Raw genomic sequence first — 20,432 nt, 5'->3', positions numbered from 1 at the left:
GTTGATACATTACTAATTGATCCAGTTATAATAATTGATACATTACTAATTGACCCAGTTTTACTAATTGATACATTACTAATTGATCCAGTTATACTAATTGATAAATTACTAATTGGTCCAGTTTTACTAATTTATACATTACTAATTGATCCAGTTATACTAATTGATATATTACTAATTGATCAAGTTTTACTAATTGATCCAGTTATACTAATTGATAAATTACTAATTGGTAATTTAGTTTTACTAATTTATACATTACTAATTGGTCCAGTTATACTAATTGATACATTACTAATTGGTCAAGTTTTACTAATTTATACATTACTAATTGAGCCAGTTTTACTAGTTGATACATTACTAATTGATCCAGTTATAATAATTGATAAATTACTAATTGATCCAGTTTTACTAATTTATACATTACTAATTGAGCCAGTTTTACTAGTTGGTACATTACTAATTGATCTAGTTATAATAATTGATACATTACTAATTGGTCCAATTTTACTAATTGATACATTATTAATTGATCCAGTTATACTAATTGATAAACTACTAATTGGTCCAGTTTTACTAATGTATACATTACTAATTAATCCAGTTATAATAATTGATAAATTACTAATTGGTCCAGTTTTACTAATATATACATTACTAATTGATCCAGTTTTACTAATTGATACATTACTAATATATCCAGTTTTACTAATTGATACATTATTAATTGATCCAGTTTTACTAATTGATACATTATTAATTGATCCAGTTATACTAATTGATAAATTACTAATTGGTCCAGTTTTTCTAATTTATACATTACTAATTGATCCAGTTATACTAGTTGATACATTACTAATTGATCCAGTTATAATAATTTATACATTACTAATTGACCCAGTTTTACTAATTGATACATTACTAATTGATCCAGTTATATTAATTGATAAATTACTAATTGGTCCAGTTTTACTAATTGATACATTACTAATTGATCCAGTTATACTAATTGATAAATTACTAATTGGTAATTTAGTTTTACTAATTTATACATTACTAATTGATCCAGTTATACTAATTGATACAATACTAATTGGTCAAGTTTTACTAATTTATACATTACTAATTTAGCCAGTTTTACTAGTTGATACATTACTAATTGATCCAGTTATAATAATTGATAAATTACTAATTGATCCAGTTTTACTAATTTATACATTACTAATTGAGCAATAGAACAATCCACAATTCTGCCATGAACCAAAATAAACATGATTGTAGCGAATAATTTCACAAAGTTGTGCTGATCAGTTTCTGAAAAATGCAATCCAGTTCGATTGTCTGATGTAATCTATTGCTGGCGGACGCATTTTGCTCGACAAACAGAACAATGCAAAATATGTTTTGTGGCAATATTTGTTTATGCAAATGAATGGATGAGATGTAAATCATTACATCATCATTTGTTAATTATTAACTTTATGTCACTATATGATAAAGACGTCAGCAATACACTGCCCTCAAGTGTTAAACATTTCAAATGAAATGAATTTTGACAAAGACAATTACGCCTGCTACTTTTTAGAATCAGTAGACTGACTGACATTATGTTTTTTTTTTGACATTATGTTTCACTGGTAGTATCAGGGGGGAAGTTCTTCTCCTCTGAGGTTCTCCACACGTGTCAGGGGGGAATATCGTCTCGTCTCTATATCGCGTCCCCTTGAGGTACGGGATCGGGAAAGTCACTTAAGCCTTACGGTCAAATAGACATACACAACGAAATACGTTTCAACTCTCGTCTTAGTCGGTCTTTTGAGCACTCTATAAGACACAGCGCCCTGGGGAAAAGTCCCTAAGACTATCGCAAGGCTGACCCAAGACTCTGTCCAAGACTGCCTTAGACTCGCCCCAAGACTCTCTAGGACTGGACTGTCTCTGTCGTGGAGTACTCGCCAAGACCAACTCAAACTCTCTTTATTCATTTTCAAAACTCTAACCAATTACAAAGCAGAAAAAAGACTCTAAGGCGTGGCCTTCACACGTCCAACTAATCACACTAAGTACTGAATACGTCATATCTTTTGATTAATCGTTCACTACATTAATAACTACGAATACCAACTGTCAGAAATAGTAGTCCAAATAGCGACGGTTATCTCGTAATTAGTTCCAAATCACTGAGTCGAGTTCCATCCAAAACTTCAAATAGGCCTAAACGATGACAGACATAACACAGCAATTCGCTAGTAATCAACTAATTAAGTTGATTAACAGATACGCGAAAACAATTTCATCATAGTAGCATGGTGGTTGTCGCATCAGATTCATGATCCTACCTTAGGCTGAACATCGAAAGGGTCGACCCCAACCCTGGGTGAGTGTGCGACAGATTCAATGGGAATGCCAATTCCACTGGCTGAGAATCATTCACTAACGCATGCGAATTTGGGGGAACCTTGGTTAAGGTCCGCAGGTGTTTGTGTTCGATCGAGCCTGGTTGACGCCAGGATAGCGTATTACGATTGCCATTTGATAGAGAAATGGCCGCTCAGCCCTGTCATGTAGTCCCAAACATGAATATGACTACTGTGGCAAAAATGCACTATGTGTCACCACTAGAACTTGCATCTTGCACATACAAAAAAATCAGGAAAGACAACAATGACAATGATCGGAACTGTCGCCTGGCACAACAGCAAAATAATTTCCAATTTCAGTAATTAAAATATAATGTATAATTGTAACAAGCAACTGAATGTTGAACTACCCAATGTTTTAATATTTATTAAACATTCCGTCACCATTAAATTTTGTACGTCGTATGTACGTATACAGACGCCTTCAGCCCAAAACTTATTTGTTTCAGTGGCAATGCAATTGTCATATTCTGAAATGAGAAAGAAATGTGTCATTTTTGTCAAACAGGTAAAACTTTATTTTGTTTCTGCCTTAAAAATGAAAAGTTGAGAAAAATACATGTGCCAGTGCACAATTTGTGAACATACAAAGAAAACAAACTTTTGTATGATTGGTTATTGCGCAGTACTTTGAGCAAAGATAACTGCCATAAAAAGACAATTAGCATAACAACATAACTGTTACCAACCATTGATATATGCTCCGTTATCCCATGCGGTACGAACCGAACATCTAGTCAGAATCCATCCATCATCACGTTTCATCTTGGCTTCAGCATTATTTACCTGCTCGCTATACTTTGCCTCACATTTAATTTCCAAGAGCACTGCAACATGTAGCATATCCCCATACATATTTATTTAGGTGAAATAACTGGGAGCTGTAACATTTCTACAGACACGTATTTTCATTTAAAATCCCAAGTGTGGGAATTCTTTTCCAATGATTTTTCATCAATTTGGTTGAAATTCAACAATTATTTTAGCTTTCCATGTATATTTCAACATCCTACAAAAAGAATGTTGATAAAATTCATTTCACACTGAAAGGCACTCTATATAATAGTTTAAAACCTCATATTTTGTGTGAAATTTTTTTCATTTACAATTTAGTATATATGGAATATGACGATCCACAGAAATGGTTTGGTTTAAAATCAACAATTATTTTAGCTTTCCGGGTATATTTCAACACCCTACAAAAAGAATGTTGATAAAATTCATTTCACACTGAATAGCACTCTATATAATAGTTTAAAACCTCATATTTTGTGTGAAAATGTGTTAATTTACATAATTACTAGAAACTTGTTAACTCTGGTTCATGCAGGTATTATATCTCACAATTCACTGATTTATTTTAAGTAATTTATAAATATGAACAAATGTATTTCATTCATCAGTAGACTAGTCATTTATGTCAAATAATACATTCCATCCTTCTATGAATAGATATATGCATATGGCAATGTCCCTGGTCCTGTTATTGCTTTTCATTCATTTAGATAATTAATATATATGCACTGTTAATATTGATAGCAGGTTGGAAATCTACAGCAATACATACAGTTAATTGCCATTGACATTGTTAAGCTACACTATGTTGAATGTTCCCTACTGATAATCAACATCCAGACTCAGTTCTTTGACTCTCTGACCTATTTTTTCATCAAACACCTGACTCTGCGCTGCTGTGAAGTGGTTCTTCCAATCACCAGTGACTCCTTTGCGAATAAATGGACTTTTGCCATCTTCCCATAAGTTTTCATCTAAAATGAGGAGTTCTTTAAATCGTTTTTTCATATCATCGATGGTAGTGGATCTTATGGTACGTTCGACGTCTTCAGTGCGAACAGGTCGTCCTAGAAACTCTGCAATCCTCTGCACAACGCTTGGAAGGTCTCGTTTCATATCTTCATACTTTACATGCATGAGGTTTTTGTCTACACCTAACCAGCTATCGACGTGGTCAATCCAAGGAGCCGATAACATGCGATTCTCTACAAAATTTGTCAATGTGCCTTCCCAGTCCGCCTGAAGTGCTCCCTGTGCAAACCCTTTTAAGAAATGGTAGTGGGAAACACAGACGTCCTTCGGGTTACGAGTTATGTATATGACCTTCACGCCGTTCTCAAGGGCCTTCTGCATTGGGAAAAACGGAAATGGGAGGTGGGTTCTAAGCAACCTCGGAGATGGGATGTCTTCTGCTACGTTTATGTCTACCACCTTCTGTCGTATTCCGGGGAACCATTTATGGACAGTGTGTTCCTCCAGGATGATAGCTTCTGAGGCACCGCCCACATGACACAGTCCCCAATCGCCGTACATTTGCTTCAACACCTCCACAAGCCAGGTGTTACCAGATTTAGGGAATCCACTAACCACAACATCGCCATTTCGGAACTCGAACTTCTCTACTTCGTGGTTTTCGATCTTGGACTGGTCGAGAAACGGTAGAAAGTAATATCCTTTCACTGTGAATGGAGCGCCTTCCATAGTTAAGCGGTGTCAAGTTTTTACGAACAACAATAAAGACGTAGACAGGTCAGCGTTTCAGCTAATGACCTTTGCCTGGCTTTGTAATTCATGATGCTTTCATAGTACGAGGACAAAACTAGTCCATTGTTATAGCAATAGTTATACCCACAAATTCTGCCTTCTATGCATGGTTTGACTCAACTGTGGAATATCCGTGGCTGTACAGTGTAACATGCAGAAGTTCTGCCGTGGTACATGCAATCAAAACTCTGACAACTGTATTCTATGAGTCTACCGCCGTGACCATGATTTCTCAAATACTTTACTTCCAGTCACAGTCACAATCATACCATTGAAATGTAGATTCCTCGATTCCATAAAGATTATTATTACTATTACTAAACGGTTACATATATTAAAACACAGTTATAGCATCACTAATAACATCACCGACATTGTAGTCATTAAAAAAATAACTTTATACAATTCACGATGTATAGGCTCTAATGCACATGAAGAATATGCATTAATTTGGGGAAGAAATTTTCCAAACCATTGCCATTTTGTTGTATAAATTGTTTGTTTCCGTAGCGAGTTGAAATTATTTCACAAAATTCATGTGCATACTTTTATGTACAATGAGTATAACATTGGTATCATTTCCTATATAAATTGGTTTGGACACTGTTGACTAATAGAATATGAAGTATCTACTCATTAACTGAGTATTTATTGCTCTTTGTTGAAATTACCAGCGCGATAAATCTATTCTATGGCTCACAATCATCTTCATACATGTATTTATTCAATACAATGAAAATGGAATTCCTCTTCTACATATTCAGCTTATGTATGCCCACCCTAACAGCGAATACTTAAGCGGGTTATTGTATAGTATAGTTCAGCTTCTTTCTATGTTTTTTGTTAATTTATACCAATTACTTTACTTTTGTTTTTCCAATATTTTCTAGTATAATCATGCTTTATTTTGTTTCGCCCAAACTAGTATGAGAGGGTAACTTTTGGTTGTTGTTACTCGACTTTTTAGAATTTGTGCATTTCAGTCAGTTATTTTATGACGTAAAAATGACATTTACATTACATTCAATTATCATTATCTCAGCTGTCATTTGCCAGTTTATCATATCATTCTTGTCATGCTAGATGTCAGTTAAATAGGTGTGACACTGCCATGGTGATTGTCTCATCTCATGATATCATATCATGTTTAGTTAATTGCCTGTAATATATTTATTTCATGTCAGTTATACATAATTTTAATTGTTCCTATATTTTGTCACGTAGAGCCAACAGGTGTCGTATATCACATCTGGTATGGCAGTTATTTTGTAAGTTGTCATACAGTGTGAATTGTCAGTCAGATACAATATTGACATGCGAGTACTAATATGTCATAAAGTGTCATGTCTTGTCAATATCGATGTCTTATATCCATCACTGTTGTCATTTGAAGGTGTGAATATAAATACGCATTCACTCTTTGTATACGAAAATAATGTTTATTTATTAATTAATCAATTGAAAATTCATTATCTAGGTTTAAAAAGCCACAATATTAATTAAAACTATTACTTCAATTATAAACATACAAAAATCCATTCACCATTGATTTATTATCACAGTATAATTACAATATTTATATTCAACCATTTTAGTTCTGTAGAATAGATTTATTAAAGCTACTTTAAATTACTACTGTTATTAGAATAACTCTACAGATATATACATGTAATGCAAGGTATTGAACACAAATTTTCTATTTAAAAAATTATTAAGGATTACTAATTTTGAAATTTATTTTACACTATTTCAAGCAAATCATCAGATGCCATTTTGAAATCCAGTTTTATATACATATTTACAAATATTACAATCACATATATATTATATATACATGGATAATTAACTTGATCAATTTGCTTATTTTGTAGCTAGCTTAAGTTCATTTTTTTATTTTTTTACTAATTTTAATCCACATAATGCCAAAAATACCAAATAGTACCAAATCAACAAATAGACCTATCCATGAAGGTAGAAGCCTACTTGCGAAAATAAATCACATGGCAATATTCATTCGTTTATTTTGTACAATCCCATGGCATTCTTTTGAGTGTTACAGTGACATTTTTAGAACAATTACATAAACACAATGTTATAAAAACAAATTTAAAACCAAGATTTTTTGAAATTCAGGATAAGAAGTACACAATATATAATTTCACCAGGCTACAATTTGAGATATGGCATATTATCTCTGCCATAGGGACATATGGTTAAAGCATTATAATACTGCCAAAATAACAACTTGCCCACTAAAATACAATCATTATTTTCTTACAAATTAGGGTGCTGACCCCAAGACAATATCCTAACATTGCCATGGGGCACAATTTATTGTAAATTGAATAAATTCTGGGTATTTTATATATAGTAGGCTTCTACCTTAAGACAGCTGGAAAATAAATTGTTGGTCAACCAACAAATTAGTATCAAATTAATTATCATAAATATATACCAAGTTACATGGAATATTACTGTGTGTTCACTCATTTGTTGCCACACATTACTTAGTATTACATGATTGCAGAGAATCATTTCACTCGGTATTACATGTCTGTAAAGAATCATTTCACCAGTCTCTCTCCTTAGGAGTTCTATATTCTAATCCCAGTATTCTAAAGACATCTTCTTCTGATTTCACTGGTATTGACACACCTTCACTGATTTTCTCGTGTCCTTTTCGAATTACTCCACTTTTCATAGCATGTTCATTCAATGACATTCCCTGATAGTGTGAAAATATACATCAAATGGAATTAATATAACAAGTAAGCAAAATCTTGAATTCACACTTAATTAACCACAATACACTGCATATTACATGTAACTTGATGTAAAATATAGCGTACCATAAAAAACTAAATGAATGAATCCAACAACTGTGTTTGCACCATCCTGATTTAATTGTTGATTCATTTCCCTTTATAAATTTATTTTACACCCAATTAGTTGAACTTTCAACTGTAAAAGGGTCATGAGCAGCATGTTATGGTCCAGCTGTGGAACCATAGCTCTTCTTGTGTTGGTCTTCAGTCTTTGTGATGGTATTTTATTCATTTGATATCTGATTTGATGTCTTTAAATTTGTTGTTTTTAGATATTGAAATTTTATCAACACAGAAGAGCTATGGTTCCTCCCATATACTTGTGTAACACAAACGTACAACACCAAATGGTATTGAAAATAAAAGTACATCATTTAATGATGAGTGCTTGTATGAGTGATTCACTTCTTAACAGAGCAAACATGAATGAATGTTTGTATCTTTGACTAACCTTTTTTCCAGCCAGTGCTCTCATAGACCTGTTAAAATGACTTGAACCAGTGAAATACATTATAGCACATGGATACTCATGATAAGGTACAACTATTATATCCAGCCTTCTATGCTGCAATACAAAAACAAATTACATTTCATATGACTACATATAAGAGATCTCTGATATAAGGCACATGCTCAGTGTACCCAAAATGATCAAATCCTACTTCTGGTGCTGAATTATTTTTACTGTTGACACATTCAGAATGGTATGTATAACTTTAGTTTAATTTCTGATCATTTTGATATTATTTTCAGTCCATTAATATATAATACCTGTACATGTATATGAATATGAGGTTATTACGAGAATACCTCAAAGTATGCACGAAGACAGTACAACAGGAGTATCGACCGACGCGCAGCGGAGGTTGATGTGACCGTGAACAGTCTGAGTAATAACCTTATTATTATAATAACCTTATATTTTAAAAATCATGGTATGAGCAGGTTTGGAAAACTTGATTACTATGACATACAGAAAAATCTTGGCAATGAGGATGCAGAAAACTAGGCTGATATTCCATCTCTGAACTGAATAGACACACCAACACAAATAAAATACGCAATTCAGCAGCAACAGATGTCATCAGAAAGGCAAATTCCAATTTTCAAATGCCAAATCTTGAAAGTAAAGTATAGAAAAGTGTGGAATACTAAAATGACTGTACACCATCCAAAACATTCTTGTCAATAACGAAAACAGGATAAACATTGCCTTAGACAGTACTGTTGTGCTGGGCTGTAGCATTTTTTTTTACCACACCACAGTAATTTCAGCATATGTGAAAAATAAATTCTGGGAATTCAAAAAACAAACAATTAACTGTAAAATTATTGTATAATTGTCTTCCTAATGTCCCAATTGTCAAATCAGGGAGAAAAATTGTCATATACCTATCAGCTGCAGATGGAGGAATGCTAGAAGAAAATATTGTTTTAGCAAAACTATACCACCAACCTTTCTATCTTCACCTGGTAATTTACATACACCAAGATATTTCTTCTGTTCACCAACATCTTCATTACTAACAAGATCGTCTGTGATGAAACCTTTTATGGAAATAAAACATTATTCGAAAAATATACTTTTAAGTGACAATATGTTCAGGGAAGAAGATCAAGGATGTAGTAGAGTTTTTCAGCACATGTTAATCAAAATAAACTTGTTATTATTATTATAGAATCTATAGGTAAATCTGATTATTCTAAGAAAATTTCAGAGCAGTATCCTAAATGGAACTTACTTAAAACAATAGTCAATTTTAACAACCCGGCATTAATGACTAAATTTGCATATATTTTAGATTACTTAATAAATTACAGTCAAGTCTGAAATAATTTTAGATCATTTCCAGATGATTACAAGTCATCTTCATTTTACTGGACGTCATAACATTTGTCGCAGAACATTTTATGAGCATTTATAGCAAACAATATAGCAAAACCACTATTCATTTATCGATACACAAATTAGTGTATATGCACATTTCAAATAAAGAATTAAAGATATCATTAGAAAAATCAATGCAATGGGACTTGCTGTTTTCAACAAGAATTCAAAAATATCATTTTTCACCATATAAAATGATTGTGGTTTTTAACAAGAAGAAAATATCACTTTTTACCAAAAATGACAAAAATATTCACCAAAATTAAATAATTAAAGATATCATTACAAAATGAACAAATCTGAGAGAGGTCCACATGTAGTACCTATATATGTAATAATATCAAAGCAATTGCACTTGTCGTTTTTAACAACAAGTCGAAAATATCACTTTTTACCAAAAATGACAAAAATATTCACTAAAATTAGAGAATTGAAGATATGATCATGAAATGAACAAATCTGAGAGAGGTCTACCCAAGGTACATATACACCAAGTATCAAAGCATTCAGGCTTGTAGTTTTCAAGAAGAAGTCGAAAAAGTAAAACATTGACACGGGCGACGGACGAACGACGATGGACAATCACTCATATGATAAGCTCCGCTCGACAAAGTCGACAGCGGAGCTAAAAATGACCAATCAACTACTGAGTATTACTGAGCAATAATCAGAATCATTCACTTTTTTTTTTCAGAGAATGTGTGTGTGGTATATATAAACAATACCTTGTCAGCAATTTTTGTTAAATTTATGCATTCTGAGGATTTCACTATCTGAATGTAAAAATGAACGTCATTCTGCTGAAAATGCAAAAATAGACATTTAAAAGAGAAAAAAGTTATGCAAAATTGCTATGACTGTTATGTTAGTGTTATATTCTACATTTTTCAAGAATTGTGGAATCTCGAGTCACAAACAAACAAAAATTTGAGGCCTCTGATTTCCTTCATGTCTACACATATTTAGCATTTTCACCACCAGATCCCTCTTTTCATCACAAATTCACAAAATAGTCGCATTTAAAGTCTGCATGCACTTTCCTTCAGAAGATTGGGACAAAAATATCTATTTTTTAGTGGAAACTGAAAATTTACTCAAATTTTGTCTGTTGGCTCCAAAATTAGGGTTCATTTCAAAATATATTGAAGCATTTAAGAAAATAAGTGAAGACAAATTTGGGAGAGAAAGTCTGGTGGTGAAAACATAGACAATATGAATTACAAATTGTATTACATTAGTAAGTTTTTAATGATCACTATATCAATATATGATTTCTGTTGCGCCAAAAACCTGTCGGTGAATTAGCACAACTAGCTGCATTACAGTAAATATTTGTGTGTGCAATATCAGCTTAGGGGGCACACAGATGAAAACAAGAAGATTGTAACTAACTTAACATCGATTTTTAATTGAATTATGAGCTTTCTTAAAATATATAGTTTGATAAAATTCTGTAAATTTTATTTCCTGAAAACATCTACTACATCCTAAAACATGTAGAGGACACACTGGTTTACATTTTTCACATGTGTGCCAATGCAGAGACTAATTTGTAAGAACTAGCTGTTTAATAAAAAAAAAATCTATGAATAAAGTTAGATCTGTGTAGTGATACGTACCAAGCACACACACATAGTCACGACCTGTCCATACCTGTAGCTCTTAATTTTTCTAAAAGTTTATGAAAAATTCCTTTATGTGATCGACCATCAGGGTGTGTTACTATGACATCGACATCACCACATGTTGGTTTTCCACGCCGATAAGAACCACATGCCATGGCAATGAGACCAGGATTGATGGAGAGTGCCATGTCTTTTACCTGCAGATAAAAATATAGGCTGTTACACTGTGACATCATTTGTTTTCATCTTTGCTAACCAACATGCTGTCTTATTAACACGAGCACACAATTGTATGTTTAATAGTAACAACAGCGAACGATGTTATTTTTTTTTAACTGGGAATGACAGATTCTTACCAACCAGCCACTGTGCATGCATACAAATGCCAAACAAAAATAAGTGTGATGGCCAATACAATCTTAGACTCTGCCTTCAAAGTAGGTGGAATAAAACATAGATCACCCACCAATCATAGCATGTCAGTAAGAAATACAATTATTTTTATTGTAAGATTCAACAGTACAATCTGATATGGTCAGCTGGGTAAGGTCAGAACCATTCAAATTTGACTTTCAACCCTCAAACATTATCTAGACACATTCCATATCTAAAATGTAGTCTTCAAGTATACTTTGGATATGATCTTGACCTTGACTCATTAGTCAGTAACACTAACCATTTTTCGAATTTTCAGACAATTAAATTTAAATAAGACATGACGGATGCAAAAATTGAAAACATATAATTTCATGACAATGACATCTGTGTGTTTATTTATTTATCACTCTGATCAACAGCCAAAGAACCCAATTACATATCTGGAAACCTCATTCCTCACCAAGACTGATCATCCCACTGAGATCACTCAATCATTATGATGAACCTGGCTCAGTATTTTTACTTGCACAGGAATAGTATATGGGGCCCACATATTTTATTGTCCCCATCCAATAAAAGGCCATCTGTCAAACATAATTCCACAAGTTTGGTGATTAAGGCAGAATGTACTGCAATTATACCGGTGAGTGAACAGTCAGCTGAGGGGATCAAAACCTCCAACCTGTGAAGCAAGCATGTTATGTGCATTTAAAGATAGTCAAACTCACAACTTTTTCAATTTCTCCAGCTTCTTCTCGTGACATTCTATCAAGAAAGTCATCAAAATGTTTAATTCCGATCTTTTGTTGTCTGTTCAACTTTGCTTTCTCCCTGACATCATCTATTGTTCTAAAACCCTGGAAAAAATTAAAAATTACCATAAAATCTATATTAGAAACCGCATCCCTAATAGAAGCTGTACCCATTTGTTTTGAAAAGTTGAAAACCAAAAATTCACCATTTCTCATATGTGTAGATGCTTTAACAGAAGCCACATCCCCTCTGTTGCATTGCAGCATTTTAATAGAAACTGCAGTTTCTCATATACATTTGACAGTACGAGTAAATTAGGTAGCATATTAGCATGTTGCCTGTGTTGATTTTATGGCAGCACAAACATACCTGTTGGTACAATTCTTGAGCTATAGTTGGGCCCACACCATGAATCTTAGTAAATAAATTAATGGCTTTAACTTCTTCTCCTTGACACACATAATCAATCTTTCTTAGATGACCACTTTCAATAATTTCCCAAACTTTATCTGCCATTTTTTTACCAATACCAGGAATACTATTAGCTTCCTGAAAAAATAAATAATGTTGGCATGAAAAATTTAATGGTTGAGATGAATTTTATCTGAAAACTTACTCTATCAAGTTCAGCATAATCCTTAAAAACAATGAATTAATAAACAGCTACCAGTTATAGACTATGAAATAAATAAATGCAGAGTACCTCCCAGGTTGTTATTGCTTTGTGGTAATTTTTAAGAGCACTGATGGCTTTACTATATCCCAAAGCTCTCCATTGATCCTTAGTATTCTTGTATGTTTGCATCAGAATCTGTAAAGATTGTATGGTAATTTAAAATGAATAATAAAACACACCAAAATGGTACAGTGAATTTCATAAATGCTTGGATGTTTTTTTATGGAAATTACTAATAAAAGGTTTTCCCATATTTTACATTCAACTCATCAAAAATCAGTGAAAATAATACAAAACAACCAAAAAGTCTTTTCAGTGAAAATTAATTCCAGCTAAAATAAACAATCATCAGTGGTACAATTTTGATAAATTATTGTTATGTGATGGTTATAAAAACATTCATGCTTCAACTTATTGGTTTATATACCAGGAATTTTTTTAAACAAGGGAACAGGGGCGCAGCGCCCTCATGCCATGGCCAAGCTCCCTGGGGAGCAGATCTTCTGGCAACCATAAAATTCTGAATGACCTGGGATCACATGTGGCCAAAGTCTCCAACTGTGACCTGTCTGATAGTAATTTTGGCCCCAAGGAAGCCAAAGAATGCTCCATTTTACCTTAGAATTATCAAAAACTCCACACTATCTCCCCCACTTGGTGGCGCCGCTGAATTGCAGTGCTCCCTCTTGCAGTTTTTTTCCAGAAAAAACCCTAATATACTGATCGTAAAATCACTCACCTGTAGTTTATCTGTGATATGTTTGTTGTGATTGGTTCCCAGATTTGATACAGGCTTGGCACATACCCAATTACCTTTCTAAGAAAAGAACACATGACATCTGAATTACAGGCTTTTACAAAAACAAAATCTCACCTTACACAAATTTTAGTGCACACTCTAAATTAGTGTTAATGGCTGAAATCCCAGTCTGATAAGAATTAATCATAAAAGTTACAAAATTAATCATATTTATTCAAATGAAAGGAAACAAATAAACAGTTCTTAATAAGTTTTTGCTTTTAGTCTTAAAGCCTACCTATGAAATATGCCGCTGATTTAAGTTCACAGTTTTCACTGGGGGGGGGGGGTTAATCTAGGATTTTGTAACTTTTTTTATTTCATTAAATAAATTTCAATATCATGATTATATCCCACCCCATGGTTTAGCATTGTAGGCATGTACATGAACTGTACATGAAAGAGTTGTATTTTTTCCAGAAAAATCATTTTCATTTATGAATGTTCCATACTCACTGGTAATTTTTGAGGTGATGTATTTGGCGTTGATGTTGCTGAGCTTGTACCTGATGTGGGACCATCAGTGAAACTAGAAAGATAGTCCTCATCATCACTGGGTTCATAGGCACTGTCCTCGCTGTCATAGCCTTTACTTTGATTTGACTTAGCTTCTGTGTGATAAGATGAATCTGTCTTACTGGAGCATGGATGAATTTCATCAGCAACAACAACATCACTTTTGCTGTGTCCTCCAGGTTGTTCATTTATTCCCCTTGTTACATCTGCAGGTAATTTTTCTTTGGATTGCCTTTCATCCTTTTCCAGTTTGGCGTCAGTGTTTACATCAAGTTCAAAGTCACAAGTGTCCACTAATTTTTCTTCAGCAAAGCAATTACTCAACCAGTTCCCTTTGACAATTTTGAGATGAGTCGGGGGCGTGTCCAGTTTCAAAATTCGACAAAATCTATCAATTTCCATTTTTTCGTCTACAACAACATGCGTGGTTTCATCAAGAATCTGTTCGTGTATTGTGCCGCCATATTTTGTGAACTGCTTAGACAGAATGTTCGCTCGCATTTTTCCAAGACCCGCTTGGAGAATAAAGATATTCACGTCTTTCATAAATTTATCTGCCGGCGACTGGGCTTCTGTTTGTTTACATTTCGAAACGTCAGCTGTTTTCTTTCTCTTTGAAGCTGGAAGTCCGAACGCATCTTCGACAGAATCGCGTTTCTTTGACGATACACGAGATGTTTTTACATCCATGTTACTGTGACACAATCTGATATCCGCTGCTGGATTATTCCGTAACACAAAATAACGAAAACAAAAACACACAAAAAACGGCAGATCAAATGAACCGGAACTAGTTCCGCTAGCCTCGTTCGGTTCAAACACAACGCAGTGATATTGAGACATTGTTATTGCTGGCTAATAGCCATGTATGTGTAATTAATAACAGAAATAGGTATATATAAAATAATAATAATAACACAATGATAATGTTCAATTACTAAATAGTTCAATATATATTCCAAATATCATCTTTCGGGTCGAGGTGACAAGAAAATGGCGGCGCCCATGGCGGGAATCGGCGAAGAATCACTTCGAGGAAAAACTTTAGAAAGCCGACGATCTCTAGCGTTTGTCAGTCCGGGGGACTCCGCGCGCAGCTCGTTCTGGCAGGTAAACAAGAGCACCATTTAAATTCCATCATGGCACTTTATTCCATCTTAAGTTTCGTGGTTTGCATGAGAGATTTCCGTAAGACTTCACTGCATGCATGATAATATTTACTCTGTCCATGGAGATAAAAAAAGATACATGCTCTGTCTGAGCAGGGAGCTCTCATTACAGCTCCCTGGTCTGAGTATGTACATTACCAATAAAGCTTAGACTACTAATTAGTCTGAGAATTAAGGTAAATACTTACCTTTCTACCCCTTAACCTAACTCAATCCCTAACTTTTCAGTCCCCTACTTCAATTGTATGTGCCCTTCTGAATAACTATCAAGATAACCTAATAGTTACTAGTAAAAAATGGGGGGTGATCGATATAGGGAGGGATAGGATTATAGTTAGGATTAGCGGGGTGGGATAGTTATACTTTGTGTATTGAATACTATTATTTCACCACGTTTATAACTATTTATGTCTTGTAGCCAACTAATCCTAATATTCGTCAAGAAGTATACAATACCCGGGTAATGAAGGAGATGGAAAGACATAGAGAAAAAAGGTAACACTGAACCTTGAGGGACTGTGGTAGGGATACTTTACATGTCCTGTTCCATATAAATCCTATCATCACAAAATGTAAACTAATATGTAGCATGCGATGCCTGGCGAGAAAGCTCAGTCGAGTAGTTTATTGAATTAATAAAAATAGAACTGATCATAGAACGATGTACATGTAGCATGTTCATGTACAAGTTGATCAGAATTCAAGATTTGTGTGATCCGCTGATCAAAATGACTTTATAGAGCTTGTTTTATCATTTTGCATCAGACATCAATCATCACATAACTTTATTATCATTCCACTTTTATTTTGAGTTGATAAGTCACTAAATTGGAAATGCTCTTCATCACTTTTTCAAATAATAGTTTTCTTTGGTCTATATAGAAAGGACATGATGCTAAAAAATAGGCATTCCAGGCTGTTTTTTATTCTTGTTTTGTCTCAGAAATAATTACAATGTCATCCTCATATACTGTAGTAGACAGTTAACTTTAATTTCTTGGAAGGTGGGAGAACTACAATTAATTTTATCAAATATGTTTGGTAAATCTTTCGGGTCAGATCTACAAATTAAGCATAAAGTTTCTTGGAACTAACAGAATCAGGTACCATTGTGGTATGAGTATTGATTGTTTTGAGAAGACACAAGTTGTCAGTTGTAGGACAAACGTTTCTGAAACTGAATTGATTATTTGTTATGATTTTATTATTCTCTAGGTATGATGTAATACTCCTGCAGGGATTAGGGATTTGTTTTTGACCCACATTTTGGAAGTATAGTTAAACTGAAACACCACACATTTTTAAAGATTTTTTTGATTTGTGCTTATTTTACCATTTATTTTTGTATTGTATTTAGACCAATGCATGGTGTGTTTGATGAGTCGCCAATACCAAGGGAAGAAACGCAAAGCAGAGCTTTGAAGAGAAGTGTCAATGTACAAAGAAGTATCCTTTAAATAGCTGTGATTGGTTCAAACTGAGATAGATAAGGGACGACGTCAAAAGATCGATGTCGGATAAAAAACTTAATTCCTTTAGTTTTTTTCCAAACCCCCCTACCCCCACTGAAACTTAATTGATAAATATTGGTCATGGCGTCAGACTACATTCACCATTAAATACAAATTGATAATCGGACATTAGTATGGCATAGCAGTTGGTTGTCGGGTGTGTGTAAAAAGATTTGACGCACATATTTACACTCGAACTAAACCATTTTTCTGTGTTTTTTTTCCTTTTTCAGTTATTTCTGTCATGATTGGATAGAAAAAAAAAATACAAATACTCCAAGATTGTTTTGACTTCATTAAAAAATAAAATCATTTTTGTAGGATGGAAACTTTTTGAGGTCAAAACCCCCCACCCCCAAACTAAAGGAAATAAGTTTTTTATCCGACATCGATCTGTTGACGTCGTCCCTAACATCGTCACTAACTATTGTAGATTTAATAAAGGTTTTGCTGATGTTGGTACTATATAAATGCATTTGATGATAATAATAATTATTTTATTGAAATCATATTCATTTGCTGGAACTTCCTTCCATCGTCATACTATTATGAATCAGTATATGATCTGTTAAATTCAGCACCAACACAGTGATTTCAGTTTGTACCAAGTGTTAAGCCAGCAAATCTTGGCACATGCTGAAATTCAGTCCCGACTCTATATTGGGACAAAGTTGTTTTTCGACACATACACATTTCAGCATGTCCCGACTTGGTCCGAACTGTTGTTGTGTACTATACTTATGCATAGTTGAACAAAACCTTGATGTTAATGTCTAGCACTTGGTTTGTTGAATCAAGCGACAGCTGGAAATGCCACGTCTGGAAGTAGTCTCTTGCAGACTTCTAAGACACCAGTCAGACAGCTGAGACATAGTACATGTAAGTAATCTACGTAAAATCTCGTCCCTGCTAACCCTTCGCCAGTCACCAAAAAATAAATTATTTTTTGATTTGGTTACAAGTAATAATAACACCAAAAAAAAAGAATTACAAGTCGTGATTTATAAGTGAATGATTGCGAAATAAGTCTTGATATTTCACAAGTTATTATCTTGCAGTCTGCTAAGTGGCTCAACAAGTTGGTTTGTCATGAAAAACATTTGGTGTTTCGTTATGTGCCATGAAAGATTTGAAATACCTTTTATTTTGTAGATACCCCCAAGTCAGTGGCTCCATCCTCACAGTTTGATGTATCAGCTACTATTGGTATGACACCTAGTAACAGATCGTTGCTAAGGACACCAGGATCAGCTACTGCTAATCTGTCAGTTACTATGGTGAGTAAAATAAACAAATATTAGCTGAATTAAAGACTACTGAACTACGGTAGTTGTGACTTACAAATGTAGACTGAACTCTTTGTGTATACATATCATCCAGACGTACATATCGGACATGCCTGGAATATTCATGGTTAAATTACACACATACATGATGTATTTTAGTACACATACACCATGTTAATATAGTCATTCAAAATGGCAGATTTGTGGCAATTTTATTAGTAAAAATGTCCGGAAATAAACTGGGTCTCAATTAAAAGGTTTCAAAGTTTTATCCAACATGTCTGACTGATTGCATTCATACTAAATTTATACATATATATGGGATAACCTTTTAATGATGCATATACATATTTTATATTTCTTTGCTTACTTATTGTTTTATTTGTTATTGATGTTTATTGTTGTTGTTTTTTTTTGTATGTTTATTGACCATAGATAATGTAATTCAATGCATTATTTCGTGCCAAATAAAATATATTATACTATACTATATTACATATTCGGTACATATACATATATACTAGAACACAATGCATGATGCTGAAATCCACTAAAAAAAGCCTTCTTTCATATTGTTTAAACCACAGTTGAACTTTTGGATTGCAAAACATACTATCGATACCAGTATTTTATTTTATTTATTCTAGACTGGATTAGATCAGACTGGTTTTATGTCATTTAAGGGTTCTACACCACATAAATCCTTCTTTGGTCTTATTCCTGACACGCCAGGAAAAGAGATTGATGACAACACGCTTACGTCAAGTTTACTCATGGAGGATGATCCTGGGACTGCAGGTAATTGCATTGAACCTTTGCATGTAACATTTCGCTATGTGATGTTCAACATTTTATTTGTATGTGTGCTCTCTAAGCCAATATGACATGCTAGTGATGCACAGAAACGTTCGGCAATGCCACGTGTTATGCTAATTCACTGTCGCGTCATTAAAATAACAAAAAATCATACATTGATATTATAATGAAAAACATTTTATATATGAAATGAGTGTACAAGTGTAGGAGATCTGAGGCCACAACATTTTTGTTCATGTTTCAAGTCACCTACATAGTAACATAAAATTTTGATTTTTTTCCTTGAAGACCTTCTTAGCAGTCAATAAACTGTCAAAACTTATTTAGGGGAATTTCATTTTGATTTAGGGTCCCCCGGCACCCAGGCAATATCACAAAGTGTCTAAATTTCGTATCACACTGATTTTGTTTTTGTCTTTATTCTTTGTTTTAGCAACAACGTGTCTTTTCCATGAGTTTCTAGACAGTTTTCGGGGACATCCGTCTGCTAATGAAGTTTTTGATCTTGTGTCAGATTATGAAAAAATCTGTGCAGATCAAATTGTTTTGTTAGAGAAACTGATTAGAAAATCAACACCTGGTCAAAATAAGTAAGTATCACAGAAATATAGATTACCATATTTGTGCTTATCTAAATTACCGAGGTACATGTATTGGTCAAATTAAGTAATTTTTTAATGGTTCTGGTTATACAATTTTTGGTTGTATGTGTGTCTATTAGAGATGTGCTTTTAATAGAACAAATGCAGGTAATGAAAATAGAATTTTCACCAAATACAGAAGATATTTTTTTTTTTAAATATCACTTCGTCTGTAAAAATTTTAATCTGTCCTATCTATAGGTTTTCCCGTACTCAGGAAGTACAGAATATGTTGACACAAGAGAGGAATACATGGCGTCTACTTGGTGGTCTGTATCAAGACAGATTACAGACAGATGATGACATGGATGATGATACTCTTATCACAGATGACTTGGTAATTCTTGACACTGTTATGCAAACTTAATTTATAGTCTTTTATTACAGAATGACATTTTTATATTGATTTGAATGAATGAATTCCTGCTCAAGTAACATGCCTTGCCCAAAATTAAGAAATGTGGAAGCGATGAAACACCACTACAATACACAATAATACAATTGCCCATATTTGGACATTGTATTACATCATATCCATACATTATCAGACGATACAGTATTACTTTG

At 33.5% G+C, this 20,432-nt stretch overlaps 3 protein-coding genes across 4 annotated transcripts in view; 1 reads left to right on the top strand and 2 right to left on the bottom strand.

Annotated features, from left to right (window-relative positions):
• Window positions 1-2,917: 2,917 nt before the first annotated feature.
• LOC100370754 (sulfotransferase 1B1) lies at window positions 2,918-4,962 on the bottom strand. Its single transcript, XM_002733968.4, has one exon. It carries the CDS (start codon window positions 4,917-4,919, stop codon window positions 4,038-4,040), a length of 882 nt encoding a protein of 293 aa, XP_002734014.1. The 5' UTR covers window positions 4,920-4,962; the 3' UTR covers window positions 2,918-4,037.
• A 1,439-nt stretch (window positions 4,963-6,401) lies between these two features.
• LOC100370602 (DNA polymerase lambda-like) lies at window positions 6,402-15,253 on the bottom strand. 2 transcript variants are annotated; one of them, XM_002733967.4, is made up of 9 exons: window positions 14,383-15,253; window positions 13,867-13,944; window positions 13,155-13,262; window positions 12,821-13,000; window positions 12,427-12,555; window positions 11,349-11,517; window positions 9,264-9,355; window positions 8,259-8,372; window positions 6,402-7,707 (listed from the first exon to the last, which is right to left on the bottom strand). In XM_002733967.4, the coding sequence occupies exons 1-9, from the start codon at window positions 15,130-15,132 to the stop codon at window positions 7,552-7,554; spliced, it is 1,776 nt and encodes a 591-aa protein (XP_002734013.2). In that variant the 5' UTR covers window positions 15,133-15,253; the 3' UTR covers window positions 6,402-7,551. The 2 variants fall into 2 exon arrangements, 1 of the variants encoding a protein (XP_002734013.2); XR_014930725.1 differs by lacking the exon at window positions 6,402-7,707 and having other exon boundaries at window positions 8,355-8,372; window positions 11,315-11,517.
• A 164-nt stretch (window positions 15,254-15,417) lies between these two features.
• The window catches only part of LOC102804364 (nuclear pore complex protein Nup107-like), a 33,888-nt gene continuing 28,873 nt past the window's right edge, over window positions 15,418-20,432 (top strand). Inside the window, exons 1-8 of the mRNA XM_006815501.3 lie at window positions 15,418-15,552; window positions 16,030-16,106; window positions 16,969-17,057; window positions 17,900-18,001; window positions 18,275-18,399; window positions 19,056-19,206; window positions 19,658-19,814; window positions 20,067-20,202. Coding sequence (XP_006815564.3) covers window positions 15,436-15,552; window positions 16,030-16,106; window positions 16,969-17,057; window positions 17,900-18,001; window positions 18,275-18,399; window positions 19,056-19,206; window positions 19,658-19,814; window positions 20,067-20,202 — 954 coding nt within the window. The 5' untranslated portion in view covers window positions 15,418-15,435. The remainder of the gene's footprint in view (window positions 15,553-16,029; window positions 16,107-16,968; window positions 17,058-17,899; window positions 18,002-18,274; window positions 18,400-19,055; window positions 19,207-19,657; window positions 19,815-20,066; window positions 20,203-20,432) is intronic.

Source organism: Saccoglossus kowalevskii, chromosome 10, assembly GCF_978046115.1.
Source record: "Saccoglossus kowalevskii chromosome 10, keSacKowa6.1, whole genome shotgun sequence".
Lineage (NCBI taxonomy): Eukaryota > Metazoa > Hemichordata > Enteropneusta > Harrimaniidae > Saccoglossus > Saccoglossus kowalevskii.
Note: the sequence above shows the minus strand (reverse complement) of the source record. Positions and strands in the feature narration are given on the sequence as shown.

Bases quoted from the DNA above. Each gene is read 5' to 3' on its own strand.
- LOC100370754 (XM_002733968.4), bottom strand. From the start codon at position 4,919: ATGGAAGGCGCTCCATTCACAGTGAAAGGATATTACTTTCTACCGTTT.
- LOC100370602 (XM_002733967.4), bottom strand. From the start codon at position 15,132: ATGGATGTAAAAACATCTCGTGTATCGTCAAAGAAACGCGATTCTGTC. The intron at 13,945-14,382 runs GTGAGTATGGAA...TTCTTTTCTTAG, and splicing joins CATCACCTCAAAAATTACCA to AAAGGTAATTGGGTATGTGC. The intron at 8,373-9,263 runs GTTGGTGGTATA...TTTGTATTGCAG, and splicing joins TACCAGGTGAAGATAGAAAG to CATAGAAGGCTGGATATAAT.